The sequence below is a fragment of the Microcaecilia unicolor genome, chromosome 3 (assembly GCF_901765095.1).
Source record: "Microcaecilia unicolor chromosome 3, aMicUni1.1, whole genome shotgun sequence".
Lineage (NCBI taxonomy): Eukaryota > Metazoa > Chordata > Amphibia > Gymnophiona > Siphonopidae > Microcaecilia > Microcaecilia unicolor.
Window position 1 is genome coordinate 142,861,053 of NC_044033.1, and position 19,882 is coordinate 142,880,934.

The following is a 19,882-nucleotide window of genomic DNA, read 5'->3' on the forward strand; positions in this document are numbered from 1 at the left end:
CTCCTTCCCCCCTCCTCCCTCCCCTTCTCATGCGCCTTGTGGAATGCCCACTCAGTCTGCAACAAACTGTCTCTCACCCACGATCTCTTTATCTCTCGCTTCCTTCAACTGCTCGCCCTAACCGAAACCTGGATCTCCCCGGAAGACTCTGCCTCAGTTGCAGCCCTCTGCCATGGAGGCTATCTCTTCTCCCACACGCCCCGCCCAGTTGGCCGCGGCGGAGACGTTGGGCTACTACTCTCACCCTCCTGTAGTTTCCAATCCCTCCACCTTCCGCAGTCTCACTGCTTCTCATCCTTTGAAGCCCATTCCATCCGGCTATTCTACCCGCTACCACTCAGAGTGGCAGTCATTTACCGCCCCCCTGATAAATCCTTCCCTTCCTTCCTTACCGACTTTGATGCTTGGCTCTCTGTCTTTCTTGACCCCTCATCTCCGTCCCTCATTCTCGGAGACTTTAATGTACATGCTGATGACCTATCCGACCCCCATGCTTCTAAGTTCCTCACCCTAACATCCTCCTTCAACCTCCAGCTGTGCTCCACCACCCCTACTCACCGTGACGGCCATTGTCTTGACCTCATCCTCTCCTCCTCCGGCTCACCCTCCAATTTCCACATCTCAGCTCTTTCTCTCTCCGACCATCACCTGATCACATTCACACTTCTTCACCCCCCCCTCCACCCCGTCCAACTTTAACCACCACCTCCAGGAACCTCCAGGCTATTGACCCCTCCACCTTATCATCTACTATCTCTAATCTCCTCCCCTCCATCACGTCCTCCGCAACTGTCGACAAAGCGGTCTCCGCTTACAATACCGCTCTCTCCTCTGCTTTGGACACCCTCGCGCCATCCATCTCCAGTCCCACAAAACACACCAATCCCCAGCCCTGGCTGACTCCTTGCATCCGTTACCTTCGCTCCTGCACCCGATCCGCTGAGCGCCTCTGGAGGAAATCTCGTACCCTTTTCAGACTTCCTCCACTACAAATTCATGCTATCCTCCCTCCACTCCTCCCTATTCCGTGCAAAACAGGACTATTACACCCAATTGACCAATTCTCTCAGCTCCAACCCTCGTCGTCTCTTCACCACCCTTAACTCCCTCCTAAAAGTGACCCCCACTCCTACTCCCCCTTCTCTCTCTCCTCAATCACTGGCCGACTATTTCCGCGACAAAGTGCAAAAGATCAACCTTGAGTTCACAACCAAGCCACCACCTCCTCTTCACCCTTTAACCCTCTCCCTCAACCAACCTACCCAGGTCTCTTTCTCCTCTTTTCCTGAGATCACCGAGGATGAAACTTCCCGCCTTCTTTCCTCCTCGAAATGCACCACCTGTTCCTCTGATCCCATCCCCACCAACCTACTCAACACCATCTCCCATACTGTCACCCCCGCCATCTGTCGCATCCTCAACCTCTCTCTCTCCACTGCAACTGTCCCTGACACCTTCAAGCACGCCATTGTCACACCTCTCCTCAAAAAGCCTTCACTTGACCCTACCTGCCCCTCCAACTACCGCCCCATCTCTCTTTTACCCTTCCTTTCCAAAATACTTGAGCGCGCCATTCACAGCCGCTGCCTTGATTTTTTTCTCCTCTCATGCCATCCTCGATCCACTTCAATCCGGTTTTTGCCCTCTGCACTCGACTGAAACGGCACTCTCTAAAGTTTGCAATGACCTGCTCCTGGCCAAATCCAGAGGTCATCCTCATCCTCCTCGATCTTTCCGCCGCGTTTGACACTGTCAATCATGATTTACTTCTTGCCACGCTGTCCTCTTTTGGGTTCCAAGGCCCTGTCCTCTCCTGGTTCTCCTCTTATCTCTCCCACCGCACCTTCAGGGTACACTCCCATGGATCTTCCTCCACTCCCATTCCACTATCTGTTGGAGTTCCCCAGGGATCTGTCCTTGGACCCCTTCTCGTCTCAATCTACACCTCTTCCCTGGGCTCGCTGATCTCGTCTCATGGTTTTCAGTATCATCTTTATGCTGATGACACCCACCTATACCTCTCCACACCTGACATCACCGCGGAGACCCAGGCCAAGGTATCGGCCTGTTTATCCGATATTGCGGCATGGATGTCCAACCGCCACCTGAAGCTGAACATGTCCAAGACCGAGCTCCTCGTCTTTCCTCCTAAACCCACTTCTCCTCTTCCTCCACTCTCTATCTCTGTTGATAACACCCTCATCCTCCCCGTCCCATCTGCCCGCAACCTCGGAGTCATCTTCGACTCCTCCCTCTCCTTCTCTGCGCATATCCAACAGACTGCCAAGACCTGTCGCTTCTTCCTCTTCAACATCAGCAAAATTCGCCCTTTCCTCTCTGAGCATACCACCAGAACTCTCGTCCACGCTCTCATTACCTCTCGCCTTGACTACTGCAACTTACTCCTCACCGGCCTCCCACTCGGCCATCTATCCCCCCTTCAATCCGTTCAGAACGCTGCTGCACGTCTTATATTCCGCCAAAACCGATATACTCATATCACCCCTCTCCTCAAATCATTTCAGATATAGTGAATGATACATACCTGTAGCAGGTGTTCTCCGAGGACAGCAGGCTGATTGTTCTCACGACTGGGTGACGTCCGCGGCAGCCCCCACCAACCGGAAAAAAGCTTCGCGGAACGGTCGGCACGCAGGGCACGCCCACCGCGCATGCGCGGCCGTCTTCCCGCCCGTGCGCGACCGCTCCCGCCAGTTGAATGACTAGCAAAAGATGAAACACACAACTCCAAAGGGGAGGAGGGAGGGTAGGTGAGAACAATCAGCCTGCTGTCCTCGGAGAACACCTGCTACAGGTATGTATCATTCACTTTCTCCGAGGACAAGCAGGCTGCTTGTTCTTACGACTGGGGTATCCCTAGCTCTCAGGCTCACTCAAAACAAGAACCCAGGTCAATTGAACCTCGCAACGGCGAGGGTACAACAGAAATTGACCTACGAAGAACAACTAACTGAGAGTGCAGCCTGACCAGAATAAATTCGGGTCCTGGAGGGTGGAGTTGGATTTACACCCCAAACAGATTCTGCAGCACCGACTGCCCGAATCGACTGTCGCGTCGGGTATCCTGCTGGAGGCAGTAATGAGATGTGAATGTGTGGACAGATGACCACGTCGCAGCCTTGCAGATCTCTTCAATAGTGGCTGACTTCAAGTGGGCCACCGACGCTGCCATGGCTCTGACACTATGAGCCGTGACATGACCCTCAAGAGTCAGCCCAGCCTGGGCGTAAGTGAAGGAAATGCAATCTGCTAGCCAATTGGAGATGGTGCGTTTCCCGACAGCGACCCCTAGCCTGTTAGGGTCGAAAGAAATAAACAATTGGGCGGACTGTCTGTTGGGCTGTGTCCGCTCCAAGTAGAAGGCCAATGCTCTCTTGCAGTCCAATGTGTGCAACTGACGTTCAGCAGGGCGGGTATGCGGCCTGGGAAAGAATGTTGGCAAGACAATTGACTGGTTAAGATGGAACTCCGACACCACCTTCGGCAGGAACTTTGGGTGGGTATGGAGCACTACTCTGTTGTGATGAAATTTGGTATATGGAGCATGAGCTACTAGGGCTTGAAGCTCACTGACCCTACGAGCGGAAGTAACTGCCACCAAGAAAATGACCTTCCAGGTCAAGTACTTCAGATGGCAGGTATTCAGTGGCTCAAAAGGAGGTTTCATCAGCTGGGTGAGGACGACGTTGAGATCCCATGACACAGTAGGAGGCTTGATAGGGGGCTTTGACAAAAGCAAGCCTCTCATGAATCGAACGACTAAAGGCTCTCCAGAGATGGCTTTACCTTCCACACGATAATGGTAAGCACTAATCGCACTAAGGTGATTCCTTACTGAGTTGGTCTTGAGGCCAGACTCGGATAAGTGCAGAAGGTATTCAAGCAGGTTCTGTGCAGGGCAAGAACGAGGTTCTAGGGCCTTGCTCTCACACCACACGACAAACCTCCTCCACTTGAAAAAGTAACTCTTTTTAGTGGAATCCTTCCTAGAGGCAAGCAAGACCCGGGAGACACCCTCAGACAGACCCAACGCAGTGAAGTCTACGCCCTCAACATCCAGGCCGTGAGAGCCAGGGACTGAAGGTTGGGATGCAGCAACGCCCCGTCGTTCTGCGAGATGAGAGTCGGAAAACACTCCAATCTCCACGGTTCCCCGGAGGACAACTCCAGAAGAAGAGGGAACCAGATCTGACGGGGCCAAAAGGGCGCTATCAGAATCATGGTGCCGCGGTCTTGCTTGAGCTTCAGTAAGGTCTTCCCCACCAAAGGTATGGGAGGATAAGCATACAGGAGGCCGGTCCCCCAATGGAGGAGAAAAGCGTCCGACGCTAGCCTGCCGTGTGCCTGAAGTCTGGAACAGAACAGAGGCAGCTTGTGGTTGGTCTGAGAGGCGAAAAGATCCACTGAGGGAGTGCCCCACTCTCGGAAGATCTTGCGTACCACTCTGGAATGGAGCGACCACTCGTGCGGTTGCATGACTCTGCTCAGTCTGTAGGCCAGACTGTTGTTTACGCCCGCCAGGTACGTGGCTTGGAGGAGCATGCCGAACCAACACGCCCAACGCCACATCCCGACGGCCTCCTGACACAGGGGGCGAGATCCGGTGCCCCCCTGCTTGTTGACGTAATACATTGCAACCTGATTGTCTGTCCGAATTTGGATAATTTGGCAGGATAGCCGATCTCTGAAAGCCTTCAGTGCGTTCCAGATCGCTCGGAGCTCCAGGAGGTTGATCTGCAGATCCTTTTCCTGGAGGGACCACAGACCCTGGGTGTGAAGCCCATCGACATGAGCTCCCCACCCCAGGCGAGATGCATCCGTCGTCAACACTTTCGTGGGCTGTGGAATTTGAAATGGACGTCCCAGTGTCAAATTGGTCCGGATGGTCCACCAGAGCAGTGAAGTGCGGCAACTGGTGGAGAGGCGGATGACATCTTCTAGATTCCCGGTGGCTTGGAACCACTGGGAAGCTAGGGTCCATTGAGCAGATCTCATGTGAAGACGAGCCATGGGAGTCACATGAACTGTGGAGGCCATATGACCCAGAAGTCTCAACATCTGCCGAGCTGTGATCTGCTGAGACGCTCTGGTCTGCGAAGCCAGGGCCAGGAGATTGGTGGCCCTCGCTTCGGGAAGGTAGGCCTGAGCCGTCTGGGTATTCAGCAGAGCTCCTATGAATTCCAGAGACTGGGTTGGCTGGAGATGGGACTTTGGGTAATTTATCACAAACCCCAGCAGCTCCAGAAGCTGAATAGTGCACTGCATGGACCGGAGGGCTCCTGCCTCCGAGGTGTTCTTGACCAGCCAATCGTCGAGATATGGGAACACGTGCACTCCCAGCTTGCGTAGGTAGGCCGCTACCACCACGAGGCACTTGGTAAACACTCGTGGGGCAGAGGCGAGCCCAAAGGGCAGCACACAATACTGAAAGTGCCGTGCGCCCAGGCGGAATCTGAGATACTGTCTGTGAGCTGGCAGTATCGGTATGTGAGTATATGCGTCCTTTAAATCCAGGGAACATAGCCAATCGTTTTTCTGAATCATTGGCAGAAGGGTGCCCAAGGAAAGCATCCTGAACTTTTCTTTGACCAGGAATTTGTTCAGGCCTCTCAGGTCTAGGATGGGACGCATCCCCCCTGTTTTCTTTTCCACAAGGAAGTACCTGGAATAGAATCCCTGCCCTTCCTGCCCGGGTGGTACGGGCTCGACCGCATTGGCGCTGAGAAGGGCGGAGAGTTCCTCTGCAAGTACCTGCTTGTGATGGGAGCTGAAAGACTGAGCTCCCGGAGGACAATATGCGAGATCGGCCTGCCGCAGCGACCACACTTTTTAAATCCACTCGGGACCTTCGAGGACATCGACGGAAAAATCGCGTCGGCGAAGTCAAAGTCGTCAATGGTGGCTGAAATCACACCACGAAAAGGAAACGACCGTGCGGCCACTAGGCCGCAACGCAGCGTCCCCGCTGGAAGCGAGGGAAAAAAGGGAGCGCGTGCTCCACACGCGCAGGGTTTCTTTTTTTTTTTTTTTTTAAAAAGAAACCGGACGGTAACTAAACCGAAATAAACAAAGAAAAAGCACGATCGGCGTAAACGCGATCGAAAATCCGGCGGCTGAATCAGAGAGAGCGGCGGGGCACGACTCTCTCCAGACGCGGAAAAAAAGGAACTGGCGGGAGCGGTCGCGCACGGGCGGGAAGACGGCCGCGCATGCGCGGTGGGCGTGCCCTGCGTGCCGACCGTTCCGCGAAGCTTTTTTCCGGTTGGTGGGGGCTGCCGCGGACGTCACCCAGTCGTGAGAACAAGCAGCCTGCTTGTCCTCGGAGAACGCATACAATTCAAGCTCCTCCTCCTTACCTACAAATGCACTCAGTCTGCGGCTCCTCACTACCTCTCCACCCTCATCTCCCCCTATGTTCCCGCCCGTAACCTCCGCTCACAGGACAAAGCCCTTCTCTCAGTACCCTTCTCCACCACTGCCAACTCCAGGCTCCGCTCATTCTGCCTTGCCTCACCCTATGCCTGGAACAATCTTCCTTTACCCATACGCCATGCCCCCTCCCTACCCATCTTCAAATCTCTGCTTAAAACTCACCTCTTCAATGCTGCCTTCGGCGCCTAACCACTCGAGAAATATAAAATGCCCCAATCTATCCACCCTATCAGATTTAACTGTTCACTCGTCCTCTAGATTGTTCACTTGTCTTTAGATTGTTCTCTTGTCTTTTAGATTGTAAGCTCTTTGAGCAGGGACTGTCCTTCTATGTTTAAATTGTACAGCGCTGCGTAACCCTAGTAGCACTTTAGAAATGTTAGTTAGTAGTAGTAGTAGTAGTAGCACACGTCCCTGTAATTTATCCAGTTGCAAACTATGCCAAAATATTTCACAGGACCCCACAGTTATCCACAAAGGAAAGATATTCAACATAAAGGGATCTTTCACTTGCTCATCTTCCAATGTGGTATATATCATTCAGTGTAAAAAATGTAACGAAGGATGCTATATTGGAGAAACAGGCCAGATGCTTAAGACAAGATTCAATTTACATAGACATCACATGAACAATACATCCAGTAGGGCCCCCACCCCGGTGGGACAGCACTTCACAGAACTAGGACACTGTACCAGTGATTTCAAAGTGAGAATACTGAAAGATAACTTTAAAACCATACAAGAACGTAAGACCTTTGAAGTCAGAATGATTGAATATTATAACACCCAACAGAAAGGACTTAACAAGGATCTGGGGTTCCTAACCCATTATAAACCATAAAGCTGTATGTCTCTGTTGATCACCCCACCCCTCACCTATCCACACCCATCCTGTTAGAATATCAATGATATGCTTTGATGTCCCCATGCATACCTCCGACCCACCCCCATCCTCCCACCCTGTCAGACTGTCATAGTAATGCTTGAATGTTTTCACTTATATACACTGTCAGCTAGCACATTTGCTTATTTCCGATCTGACGAAGAAGGGCAACCTTCGAAAGCTAATCAAGAAATGTATAAAGTTATGTCCAATAAAAAAGGTATCATCTTATTTTCTTTTCCATGTTTTATTTTGTTTGAGTCCTATATTTATGAAATCACAAGGACACCAGTCAGCTTATTTTCGAAAGAGAAAACGCCCATATTTTGTCCTAAATTGGGGAATGAATAAAGTTGATGGGGGCGTGTCGGTAACATGGTGAAGGCGGGACTGGGGCGTGGTTATCGGTCGATGAGAGATGGGCGCGCTCGGCCGATAATGGAAAAAAGAAAGGCGTTTTTAGCGAGAATTTAGGTCACTTTTTCTGGACCCTGTTTTATCACGAACAGGTCCCAAAAAAGTGCCCTAAATGACCAGATGACCACCGGAGGGAATTGGGAATGATCTCCCCTGTCTCCCCCAGTGGTCACTAACCCCCCTCCCACCCTAAAAAACAAAATGTTTAAATATTTTTTCCAGCCTCTACGCCAGCCTCAAATATCAAACCATGACAGCAGTATGCAGGTCCCCAGACCAATTTTAGTTTAGTTGGTGCTGCGCAGGACCCATGCAGAGAGCAAAAATCGGAAGAAAAAAAAAACATGCAAGTGCAGTCAGGGACGTCCAAATTAAAACAATAGTAATAGGGGGATTCAAACCAGCCACCGTCTGATTACAAGACCTGTGCTCTAAGCACTGCACCTCTTATTCAGTTGTTTAGACACCCTTCCCTTTCCATTAAGTCCCTCCAAGTTTCTGTCAGCCAATCACAGCTGTTTAGCTGACACCGATGCAAGTTTCAGGAGGAGAACCCAAAGGGATGGAGGGGGCCAGTTATGTTTGCAAGTCCAAAGATCTGCCTGGGTCCTGAGGGCCTGGAGTTGGCAGGAACACCGGAAAAGTGTTGGGGAGGTAGAGACGAAAGGGTGTTGGATCCTAGTGCCGCTTCTGATGTCACCTCCACCTGCATGTAGCCCAGAAGGGAAGGTGGATGAGAAGCAAGGACAAGTACGGCAAAGGAGAAGGGCAGTGAAGAAAGAATTTGTGGTCCTGGTGGAGGAAGTGCTGCATGAGATGAGAGTGACGACTTCTGTGGCTGAGTCTCTCTAGGGAAACCTAGAGAGAGGACCCGGGGTGTGTTGGCCACTTGGAGGAAAGGACAGAGCACTTTGTGGAAGCTACCAAAAACCTGGAAGATGGACCGACCTAAGCCTGTCACCATGTAGGTATTTGTGACTGGTTAGGGGGGTACTGGATTTAACTATTCCCATGCTCTTGGTTTCTGAGTGGGTGGTGACCAGCCCGGAGGTTGATCTCCTACTCCAGAGGCCAGGGATTCACCTGATCAGGGTGGACAATTATGGATGACCATAAGACGAACCTGGTTGGACCCAGATCCAGATTTGAACTATCAACAAGTTGCTACCCTGTGGTTAACTAGGTGTCCTGTTTAAAGTTTGAAAGAGGTTGGAGGTAAATCTGACCCATGATAAAGAGTAAAAGATTCTCCTTAAAGAGAAAGTTTTGGTGCAAAAGAGGAAAGAAAAATCACTGATAACATGTTCAGTGATTGGTGGGTGGAAATGAATGAGAATTGAAAATGGTGTGCTGTGTAAATCCTAAATTTGCTTGGAGGGAAATGAAAGAGAATTGTTGATGATGAATAAAATGTTGAGTAAAGGTAAAGGTCACCAATGGAGTGACAGCTATAAAGAAAAGAGTTAAAAGATAATATTGTGAACTGAATAAAGTTGAAAAATATTTGTGTGGGGTTGTATTGCTCCCAAGGGGGAAGGGAGAACAGAACCTAAAAGTTTAGTCTTTGAGGACAAGGGAAGATGATTTCCTGTGATGGAACCAGGAAAGTCATCTTTTGTTTGCTGGGGGGAGAGTGTAATACCCCATGATGTGGGCATCAATAGAATTCATATTTTTAGAGGTTTCAGAGGCCCTGGGGGGAGGGAAGACCCTGCCAGATGGTTGGAGACTTGGGATGTCCCTGGGTGGGAGGAAGCCCAGCCCAATGGAGCAGTGTTGAAATAAGTTGCAGAGAGAAAGTGTTTCCCTGTGGAGAGTGACAACAGGGGTGGAGTTTGGGTTTAATAAAATATGCTGTAAGGAGGTGCATGAGGTCTTTGGTTGCCTGTACCCCCCGCCAAGACCCTTGGGAGTATTGGAGGATCCTGGAGTGCAAGAAATAAATACAGGCTAGATATAAAAGAGTTGTTGCTGTCCCAATAAGTGACAACAGAGAAAGACGTTGAGCCTCAGGTGGACAAGGGGAGTCCAAACTGAAAGCGGAATTAGGACAGGGGAAGCCTACACAAGGCCGGAGTGTAGCGCTGAGAGGTGCACTGCTGGAAGGAGGATAGACTAAAGGGTTCTGTGCCTATAAGGAATTGGAGTGGAAATCAGGAGTATTGGAAACAGCCTTGAATTTATTCCTGTCCTGAAAGAATGGGTAAAGGACAGGAGGGATGTAAATATGTACAGCTGTGAATTACCTGGAGAGGGAGGAAGAGAGATCAAGATTGCCACAACTGATCTTGAATAAAACTGTGTATATAAAGAGTTGGAGGACTGCTGGCTGCAGAAGTTCCAGTACAGTTGGTGTTGGTTTTGATAAAACTACCAGAGTACAGCGTGTTTATTTTTGGTATGAGAGGAGAGCAGGTGCTCCCGGATTGAGAGAAGCAGTACCCCAAAGTTCGATTTGGTACTCCCAAATCCCCAGATCTCTATTCCGCAACACTGACCCACTTCCAAGCTCAAATGTTGGACCTTGTGACTACTTGTGACTAAATTAATGGTGAGCTGAGTGGAGAAGAGAATAGAGCATTAGAGAGAAATATGTTTTCCCTGTGACCCAGGTCAGACTGAGTTGAGCCGGTTTGGAGTGTGAGACCTGGGTTACACTGTTTAAAATGAAGACTAACTTCTGGAAAAGCGACTGAGTGCGGTTGGCTGCGCAATTGCTTATTGGTGCCAATTAGGGCTAATTAACACCAATTTAAGCCAATAATTGGCTGTTAACTCTAATAGCTAATTATTAAATTTAGTTGCATGTGCAACTGACCTTATGCTATACATTTAAATGTGCAAATTTATAGAATTAAGGGGTTAAGGGGTAATTCTACAAATGGGCGTCTCCATTTATGCACCAAAGTATATGCAGTAGGAGCCTATTTTGTAATAGTATCTGGGCACCATTGTTCCCTCTAAGTTGAGCAGGTGTCCTCCAACTGCATTGCTGCCAGTAGGGGGCAGTGCTTCACTACTGTGTGGCCCTTTTACAAAGTGCCGGTAGGGCTACTGCGCATGAAGCGTGGTCCAAATCGATACAGTGCGCCCACCCAGCGGATAATTTTGAAGTTGGCACATATTGTTTCCCACGGTATAAAGCTATTTTCTATTTTCTACTGCAGGGGGAGTTCCCGGCAGTAATCGGCAGTGCAGCCATATTGGCGCGCACTGCATGAGTAACACGTGTGTAGCAATGAGCCCTTACTGCTAGGTCAACGGGTGGCGGTAAGGGCTCAGGAAGTAGATAGCCACGCGCTACCTTTAATTCTAGTGCACGGCCGTTTATTCCCTCCATTGAAAAAAAGCATATTTTTTCCAGCCGCGGTACAAAATAGCCCAGCGTGCGCCATAAACATGCACTCTACCGCAGGCCACTTTTTACCACGGCTTAGTAAAAGGACCCCTGTGCTTTCTGTCACTAGGGACAGGCAGGTTCCCTAAAGTCCTGCAGAGCTTGCTTGTCTCTAACTATCGAAAATGTAAATAGTGCAACAGCCACTGGCGGGACTACAGGTGGAAGAATCCGGCTCAGCTTAAAGGGAACAGTACTGGGCACCCTTATTCCATTATAGAATACTAGCATAGCTGGGATTGGCACAGCCAATATTTACACGCCTTCAGTTATATCAGTCACGTACCTGGTGTACCTGAGACCATGTAAATATGCCAAAGATGTGCGTAATTTACAGTATTCTATAAGTTCTGTGAATGTGAACCCCACCCATGAATTTATTTATTGGGCCATAGGCAATATACCTCTGTGCATAGGCTCATTTTACAAAGCTGCAGTAGACAATTACCTTAGTGCACCCTTGCAAGGGGTTTTCCTGCACGCTAAGCCATTTCTACCGGAGCCAAAAAATGGCCGATTTTCCATTTTCCAAATTAATGGACAGGTGCTAGTGTTGCCATTAGCGCATAGTCCTTATTAAAAACTAGTACATGAGCCCTTACCAATACCCATTTTGCAGGTGGTAAGCACTCACATGCTAATCCCACGATAATTAGTGTGCGGCAATATAACTGTGCTGATTAGTGCAGAAATGCCCACTCTCTGCTCCCAAAGTATATCCCCTCCGTGGTAAAGTACAATTTTTTAGTGCACGGTTTGTATGCACAGATTACTAAATTGCTGCAGGACCTTTTCAGCTGCACTAAGCAGGCGATAGTGCTTACTGCAGCTTTGTAAAAGGAGCCCTATACAATTTCCATTTGCCGTTTTAAAATTGGCACTTAGGTGCATAACTGTATACTTAACTGTGAATGTGCCAGCGAGGTGGGTAAGTGCTGTGTTCTAAACATTTACACATGCAAGGGGTTTCTAAATGCCAGTGTCTAGATGTCTAGATTACAGAATTGCCCTTATAGCTACTGGCAGCCAGGAGCGGACTGACTATTTGGGCAGTTGGGGGCCCCAGTACCTCCTTCCCACAAGTCCTGTCTGTCCCTGGGTCTCGCACTCCCCCTCTCATCCCCTCCCCCCCATTTACCTCAAAGGTTCCTTTCTCCATACATGGCACCAGCTGTTTGCCGCTGATTGGAACCTTCTCTCCGTTGTGGCCCACCCCTTTCTGATGTAACTTCCTGCTTCTGCAAGGGTGGGCTGCGGCAGAGAGGTTCTGGCCAGGGCCCTGTACGGAGAAAGGGACTTTTGAGGTAAATGCAAGGGGAGAGAGCCAGCTCCAGGGACAGAGATAAGAGAGGGGGAGATGTTGGCCTTGTGGGGGGGGGGGGGGAGAGATGTTGGACCTGGGTTAGAGAGGGAGGGAGCAGAGATGGTGAAGCTGCGGAGGGGAGCAGAGATGGTGCATCGAGAGAAAGGAGAAAGAATGAGAGGGACAGATGTTGGATCTGGAGAGGAGGGAGAGATGTTAGATCGGGGGGGGGGGGGGGGGGGGAATGGAGGGAGAGAGGGAGAGATGTGGGACCCAGGGGTGGGGGAGCCCAGGATCCTTTTATTGCCTGTGGGCCTAGATCCCTGTCAATCCGCCTCTGCTGGCAGCAAACACTTTTTATGGATATTCTACTCTGCCACTTATTCAGAGAATGGTACTGAATATATAACTTTTTAAAACACCACAGCCTGCTGCTCTATTTATATTTTGACTCATTATATGTTGCAGAAAATAGGCCAGGCAAGATGCAATTAAGATTTTCCTGGTGCTTAACAGCGCTAGCTGTAGTATCAGTGATACCAGTCTGACACTTGTAACATTCCTCAGCACATCATGTTGTCTAAGCCTCTCTCCATCAGATGACACTATTTCTATGTCTATAAAGCAAAGCTGTTCGCCTTTCATGTTCTCGAAATCATTACGGCTAGTTTACTAAGCGCTGCCATACACTATGACCCCTGCCTTCTACAGTAATGAACCAAATAATCTTGAAGACTTTTAAAGTACGCTAGGTTCCAGTTACATAAGGGCTCTTGGGTGTAGATAAAGTCCTCGTGATCAGAATGTTCTCCAAACAGATATTATTTCCATAGAAAGAAATGTGTTGGCATGTTGAAAAGATAAGCTAATATAAAGCACGCTCTTGTCAGGGGAATTTGATGCACCATGCTCAATAGAAAACTTGCTGCTTTATTTTATGTAGTGTGGCTTGATACAGCGGTTAAAAATTATATTATGCAGCGGTATTATATATATAATATGAATACAGCACTCCGAGACCCTGGCCTTACCATTTCTTTTCAAGTCCTGCAGTACCTCGGACGTGTTGTGTTGAACATCACTCATTAATTTTATCTCAATATTCCGAGATTTCAGTTCTTTCAACTTTTCACAAAGGTACTGACCCTGGTAAAGATATCAAAGAAAAAGAAAACCTTTTAAAAAGGAGAATTAAAGAAAACATTATGAAAAGTAAATCTATTTGTTAAAAAAAGATCTAAATTTAAAAATAAATTCATTTTTCTATAGTAGAGGCGAGTCTCAGGAAGGGGACAGTGGGGTTCATCTGAGTTTGCAATGCTAACAGTTACACTTATTTATAGGTGGGTCCTTTGACCAAGCTGCAGAGCACACTAGCACATGCTTACTGTGGCTTAAAAGGACTTACTGGTCCTTTTACTAAGGTGCGCCGAAAAATGGCCTGCGCCGTTGTAGGCACCTGTATTGGATGCGCACAGGTCCATTTTTCAGCACACCTGCAAAAAAGGCCCTTTTTGAGGGGTCGAAAATGGACGTGTGTCAAAACAAAAATTGGTGCGCGTCCATTTTGGGCCTGAGACCTTACCGCCACCCATTAACTTAGTGATACGGTCTCACGAGTTAAGCAGGCGGTAATCGTCAGCGGGTGTACACTGACGATTACTGCCCGGTTAGCACCACGCGGTAAAAAAATAAAAAATATTTTCGGACATGCATATCGGACCGCGTAAAAAATGGAACTACTGCTTGGCACGCGGTACCCAGACAGTAGTACCAAACTGACGCGCATTAGTAAAAGGGCCCCTTATTGCGGGGTGCACTCTGGTGTCCTGCAGTAAGTTCTGGGTAAGCGCAAGCACTCCACTGTGCGATAAAAAATAATTTTTAGTTTTCCCACGAAGGGAGTGTGTCTGGGAGGGGTCAGAGAGTGGGCAAGTCTGTGGAAATCAGTTCATGCAGCTACATTGCCGTGCACTAACTGATCAACGCATGAACCTTTACTGCCCACAAAACAGTTGGTGGTAAGGGATCACATGCTAGTTGTGGTGTATTTTATTTATTTGTTGCGTTTGTATCCCACATTTTCCCACCTATTTGCAGGCTCAATGTGGCTTACATTATGCCGTAGTGGCAATCGCCATTTCCAGAATGAGAAATACAAAGTTCATACCTGATAAAGTAAGTTATAGAGTAAGTTAGACAGTAATTTATCGCGTAAGTTAATCAAATATAGAGAGTTCAATTCAGCATGAGAAGTAGCATGATAGTTCGTAAGCTTTCATTAGTAATAGAGTGGAAGAAGCAGTCACGTGTAAAAAAGTTCGGTTTTATCAAGTTTTGGTACAGTTTCGTTTCCTAGTGTCTAGGATGGATCTTTGTGGTATGCCTTTTTGAACAAGTTGGTTTTCAGTAGTTTTTGGAAGATTGTTAGGTCGTGCATTGTTTTTATGACATTTGGTAGTGCGTTCCATGTTTGCGTGCTTACAGTGGGGGAAATAAGTATTTGATCCCTTGCTGATTTTGTAAGTTTGCCCACTGACAAAGACATGAGCAGCCCATAATTGAAGGGTAGGTTATTGGTAACAGTGAGAGATAGCACATCACAAATTAAATCCGGAAAATCACATTGTGGAAAGTATATGAATTTATTTGCATTCTGCAGAGGGAAATAAGTATTTGATCCCCCACCAACCAGTAAGAGATTTGGCCCCTACAGACCAGGTAGATGCTCCAAATCAACTCGTTACCTGCATGACAGACAGCTGTCGGCAATGGTCACCTGTATGAAAGACACCTGTCCACAGACTCAGTGAATCAGTCAGACTCTAACCTCTGCAAAATGGCCAAGAGCAAGGAGCTGTCTAAGGATGTCAGGGACAAGATCATACACCTGCACAAGGCTGGAATGGGCTACAAAACCATCAGTAAGACGCTGGGCGAGAAGGAGACAACTGTTGGTGCCATAGTAAGAAAATGGAAGAAGTACAAAATGACTGTCAATCGACAAAGATCTGGGGCTCCACGCAAAATCTCACCTCATGGGGTATCCTTGATCATGAGGAAGGTTAGAAATCAGCCTACAACTACAAGGGGGGAACTTGTCAATGATCTCAAGGCAGCTGGGACCACTGTCACCACGAAAACCATTGGTAACACATTACGACATAACGGATTGCAATCCTGCAGTGCCCGCAAGGTCCCCCTGCTCCGGAAGGCACATGTGACGGCCCGTCTGAAGTTTGCCAGTGAACACCTGGATGATGCCGAGAGTGATTGGGAGAAGGTGCTGTGGTCAGATGAGACAAAAATTGAGCTCTTTGGCATGAACTCAACTCGCCGTGTTTGGAGGAAGAGAAATGCTGCCTATGACCCAAAGAACACCGTCCCCACTGTCAAGCATGGAGGTGGAAATGTTATGTTTTGGGGGTGTTTCTCTGCTAAGGGCACAGGACTACTTCACCGCATCAATGGGAGAATGGATGGGGCCATGTACCGTACAATTCTGAGTGACAACCTCCTTCCCTCCGCCAGGGCCTTAAAAATGGGTCGTGGCTGGGTCTTCCAGCACGACAATGACCCAAAACATACAGCCAAGGCAACAAAGGAGTGGCTCAGGAAGAAGCACATTAGGGTCATGGAGTGGCCTAGCCAGTCACCAGACCTTAATCCCATTGAAAACTTATGGAGGGAGCTGAAGCTGCGAGTTGCCAAGCGACAGCCCAGAACTCTTAATGATTTAGAGATGATCTGCAAAGAGGAGTGGACCAAAATTCCTCCTGACATGTGTGCAAACCTCATCATCAACTACAGAAGATGTCTGACCGCTGTGCTTGCCAACAAGGGTTTTGCCACCAAGTATTAGGTCTTGTTTGCCAGAGGGATTAAATACTTATTTCCCTCTGCAGAATGCAAATAAATTCATATACTTTCCACAATGTGATTTTCCGGATTTAATTTGTGATGTGCTATCTCTCACTGTTACCAATAACCTACCCTTCAATTATGGGCTGCTCATGTCTTTGTCAGTGGGCAAACTTACAAAATCAGCAAGGGATCAAATACTTATTTCCCCCACTGTATGTATGAGAAGCTAGCTGCATATGTTGATTTGTATTTAAGACCTTTGCAGCTTGAGTGGTGGAGATTCAAGAATGTGCGAGCTGACCTTTTTGTGTTCCTGGTTGGTAAGTCAATAAGGTCCAACATATAGGCCGGGGCCTCGCCATGGATGATTTTATGGACCAGGGTACAAATTTTGAATGTAATTCGTTCTTTTAGTGGGAGCCAGTATAGTTTGGCGCTTTCATATTTCGTTTTTTTCAAATATGAGTCTGGCTGCTGTGTTTTGCGCAGTCTGTAGTTTCTTAATGATTTGCTCTTTACATCCTGCATAGATGGCGTTACACTAATCTAGGTGGCTTAGTACCATTGATTGTACCAGGCTGCGGAATATTTCTCTTGGGAAGAAAGGTTTTACTCTTTTGAGTTTCCACATTGCGTGGAACATTTTCTTTGTTATGTTTTTCGCATGGCTTCCTATTTAGATTTCAGCCAAGTCTTTGACATGATTCCACATAGATAACTAATAAATAAACTGAATGCCCTCATTATAAGACCTGAAATGACTGACTGGGTTAGGAACTGGTTGAGTGGAAGGCAACAAAGTGTAGTAGTAAATGGGGCTCATTCTGAACAAAAGAATGATATCCGTGGTGTGCTGCAAGGTTTAGTTCTTGGGCCAGTTCTTTTTAACATTTTTCTAAGTGATATTGCTGAAAGGCTGTCTGGTAAGATTTTCCTCTTTGCAGATGATACCAAAATTTGTAATAGGGTAGACACCTCTGATGGTGTGGATAACATGAGGAACAACTTAGTGAACCTAAAGGAATGGTCTGGAATTTGGCAGCTAAGATTTAATGCTAAAAACTGCAGGGTCATGCATTTGAGCTGCAAAATCCTGAGGGAATGGCACAGTTTAGAGGGTAAAGAACTTGTGAACGAAAGAGGAGCAGGACTTAGGTGTGATCCTATGTGATGATCTTAAGGTGGCCACACAGTAATAAAGGCGGCTGTGAAAGCTGGAAGGATGCTTAGGTGCATAGGGAGATAAACGTCCAGTAGGAAAAAGGAAGTGATGATGCCCCTGTATAAGACTCTGGTGAGATCTCATTTAGAATATTGTATACAATTATGGAGACCACACCTTCAAAAAGATATAAACAGGATGGAGTCGGTCCAGAGGGTGGATACTAAAATGATCAGTGGTCTTTGTCATAAAGCGTATGGGGACAGACTCAATATGTATACTGTGGATGAAAGGTGGGAGATGAGAGATGTGATAGACATTTAAATACCTACACGGCATAAATGCACAGAAGAGTCTCTTTCAATTGGAAGGAAGCTCTGAACGAGAGGGCATAGGATGAAGGTGAAAGGGGACAGACTCGGAAGTAACCGGAGGAAATACTTCACAGAAAGGGTGGTTAATTCATGGAATGGCTTCCCCAGTGGAAGTGGTGGAGACAAAACCAGTTGCTGAATTCAAGAGAGCTTGGGACAAGTACATATGATCTCTAACGGAGTGATGGGGAAAGTTTGACAGCACAGATGGACAGACTGGATAGGCCATATGGTCTTTATCTGACAACATTTTTCTATATTTCTATGTTTTTAATGGCCACATACTAACAGCATACCCAACAGGCAAACTTCAACTAGACAAATATAAGGTCACATACTAATAGCAACATTAATGTATGGCCATTAATACAAAAAAAACAAACATTTTACTATTGTGCTAAAAATGCCCATAGCACGCAGGAAATACCTGAATAAGGGTGCGCTAAGGTCACTTTTTAGTTCTGCTTTGTAAAAGGGCCCCAGGGTCTGTTCTATGTATTGTCAAACTTATTGTCAATAGTCTTAGCACCTAAGTACTGATCTCCTAAAGAAGACAGCAATATACCTCATATTAGAGGTCTGCTTTGTTTTGCATGTCATGAAATATTTCAAAATTAGACATGTGCATATCCTAACTGGAGATTAGCATGCTTATAAAATGCTAGTGTGCACAAATTCAAGTTAATGCACATTAATATTCAAATTTCAAGTTAATGCATATTAACATTCAAATTAACACACATACAAGCAAATTCCCATCCATTAAAAAGTTCTAACACATGTTAAAAAAAAAAAGAAAAAGAAAAAGAAATAACCTGAAAAAACACCCCCAAATTAGGAAGCACAGCCAAACAAGCTAAAAAGAACCAAAGATTTTAGGACTGTACACATCCCTGTCCCTAATGGCTCTGTCAAAACAACATAAAAGCAGATATTCAACCAAAAAAAAAAGGAAATACATATAAATATTCAAACATATTTATGCATTGAAAATTTGGCGCAAATTCTGGTCTTTTTTTCTTAAAATCTCCGTATCAACTTGATATCTGGCTGAAATTCATCCATTTGAGAGAGTGAGGGGTAAGGGACGTTCCACGGATGAAGCCAAAAGTTATGTGGGAAGTGGCAATATGCAGCAGGTAACAAATATCTTTATTCACTTAATAGGACTGCACACACTGCAGTTATAGTAATGTGAATTGACAAGTTAACCGTTTAAATTGTGGACCACATATTTAGTAGTCCTACCTAACTGGAGAGAGCGGCTAAGTATTTGGCATAAAGACAAGCACATTAGTCATTTACCTGTCTTTAAGTAGCAGCCAGGTATCTAAATATTTCCTTCTACATACAAACAGTAATGGAATTTGATATACTGCCTTTCTGTGGGACATTCTCTATCCTTAATGGACTCACAATCTAAGTATTGTTTCTGGGGAAATGGAGGGTTAAGTGAATTGCCCAGGGTCACAAGGAGCTGCAGTGGGAAACAAACCCAGCACACTACATGTTTACCATTAGGCTACTCCTCCACTCTTAAAGTTATATATCAAGTCTAAATGTCAGATATTTGGAGCATACAAAAGGGCGAGTCACTACAGACCTTTCATTAACACTCTCCATTCTGCCTAGGGCTCTGCCTGGAAATAACTATTCACCCAAATGCATACTTACCTTCTTTTCATTTCAGGCAGCCCTCAGACCCCAAAATACGGTTCTGGATGCTTTTAATACTTTGTAGAGGAGCAATTTTGATATGATTAAAAATTGAATTGATCTCTGTTAACTGTTAGAGAACAGTTTCACAAGTTAAAAATTGTCATCTTAGCCATCTGGTGATAGTGATACCTAGGGGATAATTGTATAAAATAGGAGAAACATTTAGAGGGTCTTTTATGAAGCGGCAGTAAACACAACGTGGGCTTACTGCTCGCTAATCAGGAACTACCGCCGGGCTACCACAGCAGCCTGGCGGTAGTCCCCACCCCCAGTGCTCGCCACTTCTGGTGCTACAAAGATATTTTTATTT

The 19,882-nt window shown here is 47.0% G+C and overlaps 1 protein-coding gene across 2 annotated transcripts in view; it reads right to left on the bottom strand.

Annotated features, from left to right (window-relative positions):
• The window catches only part of PLD5 (phospholipase D family member 5), a 336,130-nt gene that overhangs the window by 129,665 nt on the left and 186,583 nt on the right, over positions 1-19,882 (bottom strand). For both annotated transcript variants that reach the window (XM_030196423.1, XM_030196424.1), the window contains one exon: positions 13,485-13,599. In XM_030196423.1, the coding sequence (XP_030052283.1) occupies positions 13,485-13,599 (115 nt within the window). The remainder of the gene's footprint in view (positions 1-13,484; positions 13,600-19,882) is intronic.